The following is a 13,322-nucleotide window of genomic DNA, read 5'->3' as shown; positions in this document are numbered from 1 at the left end:
ACTTGGTTATTCCAGCTTGCAGGACTGGCCTAGGGTAATTTTTAGAGGGGTTTTAATTACATTTTAATTGGACAAATTTAAATATTTCTTTTAACTAATTTTAAATTTGTATTGTTATTTATGTATTTTAACTGATTGTCAGCCGCCCTGAGTCCGCGAGGAGAAGGGCGGGATATAAATCCAAATATAAATAAATAAAAATAAATAAATAAAATAAATAAATAACAACAAAAACAAAGATCTGCAAACCCAGTCATAGACTGTGTCATGGCAGTCACAGCAGGCAGGTGCCACTAGAAAGTTGCATTAGGACAGAGGAAGGGAGGCTGATCTTGTGAAACTGTTTTTTTCCTATTCCTTCTCAAAAATCACCCGGAAAAAAATCCCTTTTAACATTATTGGAAAGGTCGTCCACCCAATTTGACTGTAGGAGGGGGAGCCATCGCTACCATCCTTCCTCGGTTGACCCCTCTCCTGAAAATGGTTTTCCTCTTCCAAGTGGGCATCCCATTCTATCAACTGAGGCGAGGTTCACCAGAAGGCAAGTTTGAAGCTCAGAGGAAAATGCCGATTCCTTTTCTTCCTCGCTTTCCTCTCTGGCGACTCTCCTCTGCGGCGGAAGGGACCCAGGTAGGCCGCGCTGTTGCTGCGGTTTCTATACCTGCCCTGCCCTGCCACATTGTAAGTCAAGAATTCGGAGGTCAGCAGCCGCTTCCGCGATTAGTTCGGGTAAGGCGGCCGCGGCTGGGCGGTCCTTCTCTGCCTAACTTTTATCGCTGCTTTGGTCCGCCCTAGGGCTCGCGGGGAGAGCCAGAGGGAGGGCGCTTCTCTCCGCGGTATCTGGCGAAGTTAGCTGGAGGGGAAGGAGGCCCTAGGAGAGGAGCGGCGTCACTTTACCGCTTGTTCGTGCTGTATTAACGCCCCAGAAGTACTTCCTTTAGCGGTCCCGGTGGAGTCTCTCGTGGCGCATTTAAGACGAGTCTTCATGGGCCGCGATTGCATTTGCCAATGCAGTGAACCGAGGAGAGTGGCGCGCTCTCAATTGGAACCCCACGAGCTTAAGCCAACAATTTCAAAGTACCGTATTTTCCAGCATATAAGACGACTGGGCGTATAAGACGACCCCCGACTTTTGAGAAGATTTTCAGGGTTTAGAAAGTCGTCTTATACGCCGGAAAATACGGTAAATTAAATGTAAGTGGCTTAAATAGAAAAGCCACAAATGAAGAAAACTACAATTTAATACAAAAAAAAAATCTGCAAAACCTCATTGTAATAAAGAAGACAAAAAGATTATTTTATCCTCCAGGATTTCAAAACAAATTGGAGGATAAAAAAGAAAAACTAATAAAATGAATTAAAGAACTGTCAGAAAAATCATCACGTGGGAGACAGAAAAATGATATTTTACTCGACTTGTCTTTTTTGTCCCCAACAACACTCAAAAAATACAACCTGGCAAGCTAAACTTACTGACTTGGAAACTAAGCTTTAATAAAAAGTTTAAAAACAGGACATATAATGACTTAATAAGATGACTTTTATAAATATAATGGAAACATAAGCTGATTAGAAAATATATTATATGTTGATGTTATCATACACATAAATACAAAAAAAATGTTTTTATTCAACGTGATATGTACTGAAAATATTAAGAATTATATTTGTTTAATGCAGACAAGAGGAGATTATTATTGGAAGAAGAGAGGATCAAGAAATATATTACCAACTAACATATTAATTGGAGGAATTGTTATTGATTGTTTTGAGTATATGAACCCAGACAACACACTGTTCACGAAGCATTAAAGATTGTTATTGTAAAAAATTAATAAAATATATTTTAAAAAGAAGAAGAAGAGGAGACTGGACAGTCATTTGACTGAAATGGCAGGGTCTCCTGCTTGAGCAGGGGGTTGGACTAGAAGACCTCAGGGGTCCTTTCCAATTCTGTTATTCTGTTATACAAGTTGCCAACTCCAGCAGCCATTCAGTTTTGAGTGCCCATGAAATCGTAGCAGCAGAAAAATGGCTAAAAATGGTTCATGGGATCAACTCCTCCCAGCTATGTTAAAGAATCCAAAGCCGTGTGTGTGTGTGTGTGTGTGTGTGTGTGTGTGTGTGTTGTGGATGAGAGTCAGGCCAGCTGGCGAAGCAACACCCCATCTCAGCCAGAAACAATTGGCTCGATTACCTGGATCTTGGCTGCCCATCAGCTGGTTTGGATAATCTTTCGTGTCTCTGAAGCTCAAGCAGGAAGTGCTGTCCTCCGACTGTCTAGAAATGCCATGCCTGGAGAGAAGAAGGGACCCACCTTAGGCCAAGGCATCTCTGCTTGGGGCCAGACCCCCAACTCCATCCCTTCCCTGAGGGACCTCAGCAAAAGCAAGAGCAACAGCAGCTCCCCAGGTCCTCAGCAAGCATCTTGCAAGTCAGGTGAAGGAGAGGAGGCAATGTGGGCCATCTGCATGATGCTTTTACAACGGATGATAAACATCCTTTCCGTGCATCTCCTATTCAGTTGTTATCATGAGGGTTCTCCATGCCCAGAAAAGAAAATCAAAATCAGAATAAAATAAAATAACCTCATTGGGCATATGTAAAAAGACTGAGCAATGGAAGCACCAAGCTAAAGTGGAAATCAAATGACAGGAACAGATGTTTTTGTGGGTTCCTTGGTGCTCTCTGAACTTGGTGTTTTCTTTCAGATGTTTCATGATCCAACTAGGTCAGAGGTAGACAACCTTGGCTCTTTTATGACTCGTGGACTTCAACTCCCAGAATTCCTGAGCCAGCATGGCTCAGCTTGGAAACCTCTCCCTCTCCCCTCAGCATGGCTGGCTCAGGAATTCTGGGAGTTGAAGTCCACGAGTCATAAAAGAGCCAAGGTTGCCTACCCCTGAACTAGGTAATGTCACCAGTGCATGGATTAAGGCACTGATGCTATTACCTAGTTGGATAATGAAATGTCTATAAGCAAACAACCAAGCTCAAAGAGTACAAAGGACCCCACAGTTCAACTCCAAGCTATAAATATTTTATCAATGTAAACGGTTTCGGAAAAGTTTCTCCTGAGTGGGGCAGGGGTCTTGCTATGGCAGGGGGCCCAGTGGGTTCAGGGTCCACTCGCTAAATGCCCTTACCTGCCAGCCGCCTCGTGATAAGCAAGTTCCAACAGCTCAGCTGAGGAGTGAGTCCAGTCCCGCTGCCCACTGCCCTGCATTTCGGCCATGTTCTGACGGGTCTGGTGGTGGATCTGGATGGCTTCTCCAGAAGGACCTGTCCAATCACAAGTTTGGCTGTTTCGTTAATCTCCCTAATCAAAGTTGACTGAAGTACTCTTTGGGTACGTATGGGATCATCATTTGTGTGTGTGTCTGTGTGCGTGTCTCTCTCTCTCTCTCTCTCTCTCTCTCTCTCTGTGTGTGTGTATACACGCATAAATTCCAATGAATAAATCCCATTTCTAAAAGGGGGAATAGAGGCTCAGGTAGCTACAGACTGGTCAGCCAGTTGTTATACCCAGAAAAAATTGGAGTGTAGTGAAGATCCACAGTGCCAGGCAAAAACCTATTTCCCCCAAGTGCTGGGATTGGGTGGAGTGTAGAAGAGGATTTAACAGAGGATTGCATGTGGAAGCTTGTCTTTGCTACCAGGTTTTTTTTAATGTTTATGGCTTTTATAGATTTAGGTATTATGTTGTTTCACTATTGATGCTGTTTCAAGGGACATCTTGTTTCTTCTTTACTCTGCATTGGTTGGCCACACCTAAAGCCTTCTGGACTGACGGATGGTGACTACATACACGAAGCTTTGACAGCTTCTGCACAGGAGACAAATTCCTTGTGTGTCTAATCTCACTTGGCCAAATAAAGTTGTTCTATTCACGAATAAAGACAAATATGTGTGTCCCAGGATAATGAAGCAAAATTGAATTTGGGTCAGTCATCGGAACCAGAGATATACTCTCCCGAGCTTTTGGAATCATGCTGGAGCCCACTCTCAGGGAATTTCTCTGCTGGAATACCTGCTTTGGGCTGTTCTGTGAGTTGTGTTTATGTGGTGCCTTCCTATTCTGTTCAACTCAAGCAGACATCTGCTACCTGGGACAAAACTTTATAACAGAACTACACAAAGTGCAGAGACATTCCAGCCTCGTTTCCCCAGTTGTAATGTGTGTCTGTGGAAATCAGATATAAGAAAAGCTGAACAAAGAAAAAAATGATGCCTCTGGATTGTGATTGTTGAGAAGACCATGGAGCAGAAGGACAAATTATTCAATAGCAGATGAAAGTCGTGCTCACTGGAAACACCACTAATAATGATTAAATATTTTGGAGACATAATACAAGGCAAGAGTCAGAGCTTGGAAAAACTACAGGTAATTAAAGAGACAAACAGAAGACAAAATGGCTAGACATGACCCCTAATGAGATAAACATGAGCTCACAGAACCCAAACAAACTGGTTACTGACCAGACAATCCTGACAAAATGATGCTCATTGGAGAACTGGCCTGAATGACTTATTTTATTTATTTTATTTTATTTATATTTGGATTTATATCCCGCCCTTCTCCTCGCGGACTCAGGGCGGCTGACAATCAATTAAAATACATAAATAACAATTGCAAATTTAAAATTAATTAAAAGAGATATTTAAACATTGTCCCATTAAAATATAATTAAAACCCCTCTAAAAATTACCCTAGGCCAGTCCTGCAAGCTAGAATAACCAAGTCTTAAGGGCGCGGCGGAAGGAAGGGAGATCAGGGATGACCCTGATCTCTGGGGGCAGTTCATTCCAGAGGGTGGGAGCTCCCACAGAGAAGGCCCTCCCCCTTGGGGCCGCCTTCTGTCAAAATCATCTTACATTCAAAATTGCAAATTTCCATATGACATATTTGTCAAGTAGGCCTCTGGATAGTGACTTCCACCACCCAGTAAGTAGTCAATCAAGGGTTTCACATAGTACTTTTTAATAAGATTGAGAAAGTGAGATTGGATTACCAGCCTTAATCAGAGTCTACTACGGCTTATTTTGGCTAATGTAACAGAAACACAATAAAAGTCCAGTTTTATTCCAAGATTGCTAACACTGTTCTATGTAAACCGAGATATATAATCTAGACCAGTGGTTCTCAACCTTTTTAATGCCGTGACCCCAACCGGTTGTAAGTCGAGGACTAAACCGGTCGTAAGTCGAGGACTAAACTGGTCGTAAGTCGAGGACTACCCAACCGGTCGTAAGTCGAGGACTTTCCTTGCCCGGGAGCGCCGTGCATGCATGGTTCTGCCCCCTGCGCTGGCCGAGGCGTAGCTGGCAAGCGGCAGAGACGGAGCAGGCCGACCACCAGCTGGCCCAGCCCAAGGGAGGTAAGGCACCCACCGGAAAAGGGGGAAAAAATGGCGGACGAAAAAATGGCGGACAGCCTTGCTTGGCGACCCCCGTGAAATGGTCGATCGACCCCAAATGGGGTCCCGACCCACAGGTTGAGAACCACTGATCTAGACACTACTTTGCAAGCCAATAGACTGCTGTTCACATCCCACCAACTATCACACACACACACACAGCATTCTGGCATACAGCATATTCAGGCACAGAAAGATCTTTTTTAAAGCCCAAGGACTCAAAATGTGGAGTAAGAAACACCAATAAACTGTGCTGTGTTGATACTGCTCTTGAGAGCCCAGAATGCAGAGGTTTTGCAAGCCTAGTTCTAAATGTCAAACAGCACAGTTGATTAGTTAATAACTTTTCCTTTACTTTTTGCTTTGGACTGACACACCTTCTCTTTTTATTTGTTGGGGATTTGGTGCTTTCAGAAACCGAGCTTGATAAATCAAGTTCCACAGAAGAGCAGCTAGTGGAGAGCAGAGTGTTCAGATTTTCTGTTGCATTAGTTGCCAATTTCAACATTGAACTAATTATTCCAATTTTCTTTAAAATCAACTGTTGACCTCCTGGGCAAAGGGTGGCAAATTGATGGATTAATTCTTCTTCATCATCCATGAACTGTAACTGTCCATTAAGTAGATCTGAGTTCTCTTTTTTATCATCCTTATCTTATTCTATCCTTGTTAATAGAGGGATTCTTTGCTTGGCCGTTAATGTTTTGGAATTTTCAAGGTTGGAGTCAACCTCCCTCTCCAACTTGGCTCTCTGCCCAGACTTTAGCAGAGGCTGAATTTGGGTGGTATAAAATACCCGTATTGGCCAAATACAGTATTTCCTTAGAAAGCTTTCACGCCTAAGCAACATTGATGGAAGAACAATCTGCCCAAAGGTTAACAATATTTTTTTACAACCATGTCTGCTGGGGAGCCATGAAATCTCTGTTAGTTCATTAGAATATACCCTGCAGTGTAAAAGTTGGGAAAGAGAATTCAGTATTATTTGTCTGTTATGCCACCTGCCCCTGTTCAAGGGAGTAGTATCCTATGTCTCTGTAGAACCAGCCTCTCCTCCGTGTCTTCTCCATCTTGAGCCCCCCCCCCCCCGGTCCATGTAAGCTGTCCGTGAATTCAAAGTAAGCTTTGGAGCATGGGTTTTGCTATTTACTTCCTTATCCAATTTAGAGATATAATTTCCCATTAGAGACTTTAATTCTTCGATCTTTTTATTTGCTTCCAAGAGCTGATCAAATATAGCAATAACTCTTTGTGCTGTCAAGAGACAATTCTTGGCAACCAAGTTCAGGTCTCCCTTAAAATTGCTCTTACTATTATCCTTATTCTCCCCTCCGTCTCCTAATGGAGCCTCTGTTTCCACAGAAAGACAGTCATCCTCCTCCCAATCCAGTAAGGAGCAGGGCTTATTTAAAGTAGTTACAAGGGGTGAAGAGAAAAAGGAAGGAGACTTACTTGCAGTGTCCATTATCTGAAATAGGTCCTTTATCTTTGGTTGTTTGGGTGTTGTTGCCACCATGTTGTATATCCAATTTATGCCTCCTTTTAGACTTTCTTTTAGAGTCCCGTTTTTGCTTTTACTGTTACCTTTTGTTTTGGCATCCTTGGATGGTTTAAAGGATTTTAAAACATACTTCCACTTCATTGACAAATGCTTGAAGCTGACAAATTCCGGAACTCGTAGTCCAGCGATGGCGAGTGCCCAAACTGCAACCCAAAACCCACTTTTGCATCGTTGGGTGCCGGGTGGGTGTGGCCCATTGGGTAACGGCAGACTGGGTGGGACTAAAAAGTTCAATCAATTCCAACTTTGCGAGATCTTTTTTTCCCCCGCTAGAAGTTAAAATTGACTGATTGATTGAACCTTTTTTTTTTTTGTTTGCCCATGGCGGCGGAGGCCTAAAGCGAAAAGGTTTTATAAAACCCAGCTGAAGGCCTAGGACTGGGGCGACGGTGCGTGTGTCCACAGAGAGGGCTCTAAGTGCCACCTCTGGCACCCGTGCCATAGGTTCGCCACCACTGTCGTAGTCTAAAACCTAATCCTATCTAATCCTAAATTTATAATCATAAAACTACAACTCCTAGTAAAAAAAATCTAACTTTCCTAGTTAATAGTTAATATTAGATAAAAATTAAATGAAAATGAACTGTTTTACAACCATATAAAAGTAAGTAAAACAAAAGGATGAGGAGCTCACTAAAAGAGCTGTCATACGGTGGCCATCTTGGGCCAAAACAGCACAGTGAAAAAATGGGACTGAAATTAAATATAAAGACCAAACTAATGACAACAGGTAGAACAATCAACCTTAGAATTGACAACGAAGATGCTGAAGATAAACCTTCAACACTAAACCAAGAAGCAGTCAAACTGCAGAAGCGTACTCAGTATGTCTTGGAAAAGGTCTTGGAAAAGATATTTAAATGCTACGATGTCTCTATATCTACAAAGATCAGAAGTGGACTAAGCCATGGCATTCCCAGTGACACTCTACAGAAGTAAAGTTGGACTTTGAAGAAGCAGGATAGGAAGAGAATTGACACTTTTCAACTTTGGTTTTGGAGAAGATTCCTGGGAAGAATATGGCCAGCCAAGGAAACAACTGATGGATCATTAAACAAATCAACCCAGAGTTTTGACTCAAGGCACAAAAGACCAGTGTCAACGCTGCTAACATCAGATGTTCTTGCTTTGACAACAGATGAAAAAGCAGCCATTTTCTCTTTTTACTTTTTCCTGCTTCTAGAATTAGTTGGTGCAGGGAGGGGGAATTGGGATGTGAGCTTAGTTAGCCATAACAATAACTCTGCCGTGGGAACTCAAGGACCAACTGGGTCCGGAGCTGATAACGTTTTGGTGGGCTGGAGAGCTGGGGAGAAAGCCTGAGCTATGAGCTAATTGGGGAATGTGCTTATGACAGGTCATTGAGGGTGGGAATTGTACTTTGAAACTTTGTATCCAGGGCAGGGGAATTTAGTTTTGGGTTCAACTATGTAGTGCCGATACTTTGTTTCCCGAATAAAAGATTCTTTAAGGAAAACAATGCCTCATTCTTTTGAAGGGTTTCATCTGTCGGAACCATGACAACCAGGCTCAAATATTCTACTTCAGACGACATGCTTGCAAGATCCAGCTCTCTGGAAAAGGCTCCAAAGCTGGGAAAAATGGAAGGAAAGAGATGAAGAAGATGACAAGCAACAAGATGGGTGGACTCAGTTATAGGGGTGATGGGGGCACCTTTGGAAGATCTAAAAGAACAGATTGGGGGAAAAGCATCATGGAGAAAACCTATCTATGTGCTTGCTAACAGCGGACAACAGCTTGATGGACACATAATCAATCAATCAATCAATCAATCTTTCCTGACTGGGCTATGGCTCACAAAGAATATGACAACAACAGAACAAAAAGCAAACCAAGCAAAACTTGGTGACATAACCTCTATAGCTGACAGAAGCTCCCCAAAAGAAAAAGTTGCATATTACACAACTACGACACCAACAAAGGCCAAAGAGAAGTTCCTTACCCACGGGGAACGTGTGCATCCAGCGCCTCCTGTTGGATGTGAGTTTCATGGGCATCCGGGAGGGGGCGAAGGGGTTGATCAGCGCCCGCTGTGGTGTGTATCCCCCGGCAGAACGGATGTGCAGCCGGGACTCGGCACTCCCCACGTGAAATCTTCCAGGGGCGCTCAAGTCTCGCTGCTGAGACTCCAGTATGTTCTCAAGGTGATCTGTGAGGGGTAAAAACTCATCTTCAGTAAGAAATTCCCGGAGCTCACAAAGATCTGGCACTGCTTTCAAGCAAGGTCACACTGCCAGAAACTCTTCCAAGGCATAAAATAGGACATTCCAGTCAGCATGTGAGGGCTAAAGAGGATGTGCCAAGGATTCCCAAAAGGCCTCCACCCCATATTGTTGGATTGGGAGAGTTGCTAGTTGCATTTTCTCATTCAGACTTCCAAATATGTTTGCTGGGTGAGCAATGAGAACATTTAAAACAAAAACAAAAAAAGACCAGCATTTGGGACTAGAAACTTAATTCACAGGCAGAGAACTGTTACCACAGCACGGTATCTACTGCTTAGTGCAAGGATACAGAGTTATCTCACTTCCAGACACACTGAGTGAGTTCAGGGTGAGTCGGTTTTTATTTTTTAATTATTTTATTATTTTTACAAATAACTCAAGGCTCTGAACACACCTATCCAACACAACTTCTTCCTCTTAGTTTCCATTTTCCCAGGCATGCATAGTTTCTGTATATGGCTTTCCCAAATATCATAGAATTGCAGAACCAGAGAGGCCCTCTTCATTCTTTCCAGCCGGATGGAATGTAGGGGAAAAAGATCCCCAGAGAAACTCGGGACTCTGCCAGTCTCTCCTGCAACAGAAAAGCTCTCCCCAAACTGGACCAAATTTGGTGTGTTGGGGGGGAGAAGCCGGCAGAAGGAAGACCAGATCAAAACAAGGGGGTGGGGCTTCACGCGACCCAGAGCAGGGCTCTTTTTCAGCAGCCGGAAAGGTTTCCAGGAACCCATCTCTGCAGACTCTTCCTACTTTTTGCTTGTAAATTGTTACTACGTTTCCACGTAGTTCATGGTGAAAAATGAAAAATGCCCCTCTGTGTTTGTATCTTATGCTTTATCACTCTGTTGTTTGTATGTACACTGAGAGCTTCTATACCAGGGACAAATTCCATGTGTGTCTAATCACAGTTGGCCAAATAAAGTATTCTGATCTGTTCCATCCCGTTCCATTTCCATTTCTATTCCATTCCAATCCATTCCATTCCTATTCCATTTTCATTTCCAATTCTATTTCCATTTCTATATCTAATCCATTCCATTTCCAATCCATTCCATTACAATCCATTCCTATTCCATTTCCAGTTCCATTTCTATTCCATTCTAATCAGGGAGGCTAGGGTACACATTGCATTTTAAATTCTGCACAGAGCAGGGACCTAGACTAGGCCAACTCAGCGCAGTGTTTCTAGGATTAAGCATGTAGGTAGTCCTCAATTTAGGACAGTAATCAAGCCCAGAATCCTGGTTGTAAGTCACTATGGTCATTAAGCAGATCACCATTTGACCAGACCCAATTTTATCTTTTTTGTCACGGTCGTTAAATGAATGTGGTAGTTGTAAAGCGAATGCAGTGGTCATTAAGCAAATCCATATCATCCAATGGGCGTTTGCTACTGGAAACGCCAGAACCCTGGAAAAAAGCATTGGAAATCATAGTCATGTGATCGCAGGTCATTGCAAACAGCCATAAAGGTGAGCTGGCTGCAAAGAGCCCAAAATGCAATCATGTGACTGCATGGGGCTGGTGATGGAGGTGTGGCTGTCAGCTGCCACCTTATGCTCTTTTGTGCTCTCTTTACTACCAGGTGGTAATTAGACTGTCATGAACTGTGGGGAGGGAGAATGAAGGGCGAAAGGATTGGGGGGAAATGAAAGTAGTGCTGTATCTCCTCCAGGAGCTGCCTCAAGGTCACCCAGCTGGAAGAAGGAGGGAGCTGCACACCAAAATGCGCTTGGGCTGACTGTTAGGGAAACATCTTGCCTCAACCAGAGTAGTTACACTGGCATGGACAACGAGAGACAGTTAAGGGAGGGAAAAGTAGGATTTTGACCCACAGTTTTCGGTTCTGATTTTGCAATACTGCAATGCACTTGATCTCTAATAAGCTATGCCTTTCTCAACAAATGGAGCCAAGGATCATTTCTATTTAGAGGTTCAAGTTGTGGCAGGTCTGACAGTGGCTGTTGCAATTTCAAAATCAAGCTGTAAGCAGTTTGGGGGGATCCAACATAGCTTGGAACAGCCTGTGCATGTTTCTACATTGTTAATGACCCTTAAGTGTTTAACCCACAGAATCATTCTACATTTTTTACAGCAGAAATAAGTTATTCGGGGATACGCAGCCCTAGTCAAACCAGAACCCCCATCTCTCCATCCAAAGTCCTTCTTTAGCAGTGAAACCTCAGGGGAAGAATGTCAAACACTACTGAAAAGGACAATCTGGCCAGATATTTCCCCTGGCTGAGCAGGTGGAGCAAGAGTTGAAAACCCTGGGGAGACAGTGCATAGGAAGCCACCGAAGGCCTGAGCGGAGAACCCCAGGAGGAGATCATGGCTTCCCAAGTGCCAAAGAGCAAGAGACAATCCAGAGGAAGAGGAGGCAGCAAAGGCCAGAGGGAGGAGGAAGAGGAAGAGGAGGGGGACATGGATCAAGACAATGAGAGGAAGGAGCTGCTTCCCAGAAGAATGAAGTGCTCTCAGTGGTCGTGCCATGGAACAGGTTCATGGACAGCACTGATGATGTTATCTAGTTTGGTAATGAAACGTCTGCAAGAAAACAACCAAGTTCAGAGAGCACCAAGGACCCCCCACAACAGGCTCAATCCTAACCTTGGCTTAACAGAGCACCACTGCTCTCCTCACCTAAGATCTTCTCAATTAACCCTAGAATAACATTACTTGTTGGTTCATGCAGCTTGTACGACAAAGGTTGAGTTTCCACAATGCTCCAACCCACGTCCAGCGCGCCGTGTCAAACCAATCACTGGGTCTCAAACAGAGTGACATTTCTAGGATAAGACAGTGAAGGTGACGCCCAAGAAGAGTTCTAGGAGGACTGGAATTCTGTCTAGTTTTAAATTCTGGGCTGGGGAAATGAAACCAGCCCAAAAGGAAATGAAAGGAAAAGGTAAACCAGTGTCCTCTGGGAAGGAACCCATGATTGTTGCTGGGTATTTTATCTGGCTTGTGAGTGAGTTATAATTTGCACTGTGAAAGTGGACTCTCGGGACTCTGAATGTTTTTTTTTAAAAAAGCTAGTAACTCTGAAAGGCTGACCAAGCACCAAACACCAGCTCCCAGGAAGGAGCCGGCTCTGATGTCCCAAGCCCTGTGCTGACCTCGGCCGCTGGTGTAGCCCAGAGAGCTGCTGACTTCGTACTGCAGGTGCAGGTGGGGCCGTGGGATCATAAGGATGTCCGAGATCTTCCCCAGAGAGCTGTCATCTGAAGCCTGGCTCCGAACCTCTTCAGGGGGCGGGGGGCGACTCTGCAGGGAGGGGCTGGAGGAGGCATCGTAGGAGCTGGAGGTCTTCCAAGGCCGACTCTCTCTCTCCCGCACAGACCTGCTGGGGAACCCACAAGTACCATGGATCAAGGAGATGGCACTGCACAGTAAACGCAACATGGATTCAACCTCAGAGATCATCTCCGGCTCCCCTCCCAATGCCGGATGCTGTTACCAAATCCCCCAGTTCCATCCTTTGCTTAAATTATCTCCAGTGAGGGACAGCCTACCAGCTCTCAAGGAACTCTGTTCCAGACTGAACTGCTCTTACTGTCAGGATTTTTCTCCTAGAATTTAGAAGAGTCTCTTCCTCCTCGTGGTACTTGAAGGTCAGAGTCTGCCTCCCTTAATCATCTCTAGTGTAGATAAACCCACCCTCTGTTCTTCCACCCTACGCACTGCAAACTGCCTTCCCAGATACATCCTGTTGATCAACATCTGTCCTGCAATTCTGCCTGGAAACTGCAGCCAGTAGGCCAGCTGGGGCTGGGAGAGGGCTGAGGCTGTGAGCAGACAAGATGTTTTTGTTGGGAGAGCTGTTCAGCAAGGGTGGAACACGGCAAGTCTCTGTTATCCATTAAGGCATCTTCCTCATTACTGTTCCCCAGATCTATGACTCTCCTATCTTACACAGTGTTTTTAATTCCTTGTACCCAAATATAAAGCTCTGCCTCTCTCTTCCCCAGTGCAATCCCCTAAGCTTGGCCACAGGCTTGCTTACCTAAAGGTGGTGTAACGTGGGACTCTGGAGGGGCCGGGCAGATGGAAAACCTGGGCATCGTAGGCGTCATAGTCCACTTGAATGGGAAGCGC

At 44.3% G+C, this 13,322-nt stretch overlaps 1 protein-coding gene across 1 annotated transcript in view; it reads right to left on the bottom strand.

Annotated features, from left to right (window-relative positions):
* Positions 1-13,316, bottom strand: part of DEPDC5 (DEP domain containing 5) — a gene marked incomplete at its 5' end in the record, with an annotated part of 44,326 nt that extends 31,010 nt beyond the window's left edge. The window contains 5 exons of the mRNA XM_029286878.1: positions 2,198-2,295; positions 3,147-3,282; positions 8,942-9,148; positions 12,344-12,567; positions 13,231-13,316. Coding sequence (XP_029142711.1) covers positions 2,198-2,295; positions 3,147-3,282; positions 8,942-9,148; positions 12,344-12,567; positions 13,231-13,316 — 751 coding nt within the window. The remainder of the gene's footprint in view (positions 1-2,197; positions 2,296-3,146; positions 3,283-8,941; positions 9,149-12,343; positions 12,568-13,230) is intronic.
* Between the last annotated feature and the right edge of the window lie 6 nt (positions 13,317-13,322).

Source organism: Protobothrops mucrosquamatus, unplaced genomic scaffold, assembly GCF_001527695.2.
Source record: "Protobothrops mucrosquamatus isolate PMUCROS unplaced genomic scaffold, P.Mucros_1.0 scaffold5514, whole genome shotgun sequence".
NCBI lineage: Eukaryota > Metazoa > Chordata > Lepidosauria > Squamata > Viperidae > Protobothrops > Protobothrops mucrosquamatus.
This window is presented reverse-complemented; position numbering and strand designations above follow the sequence as displayed.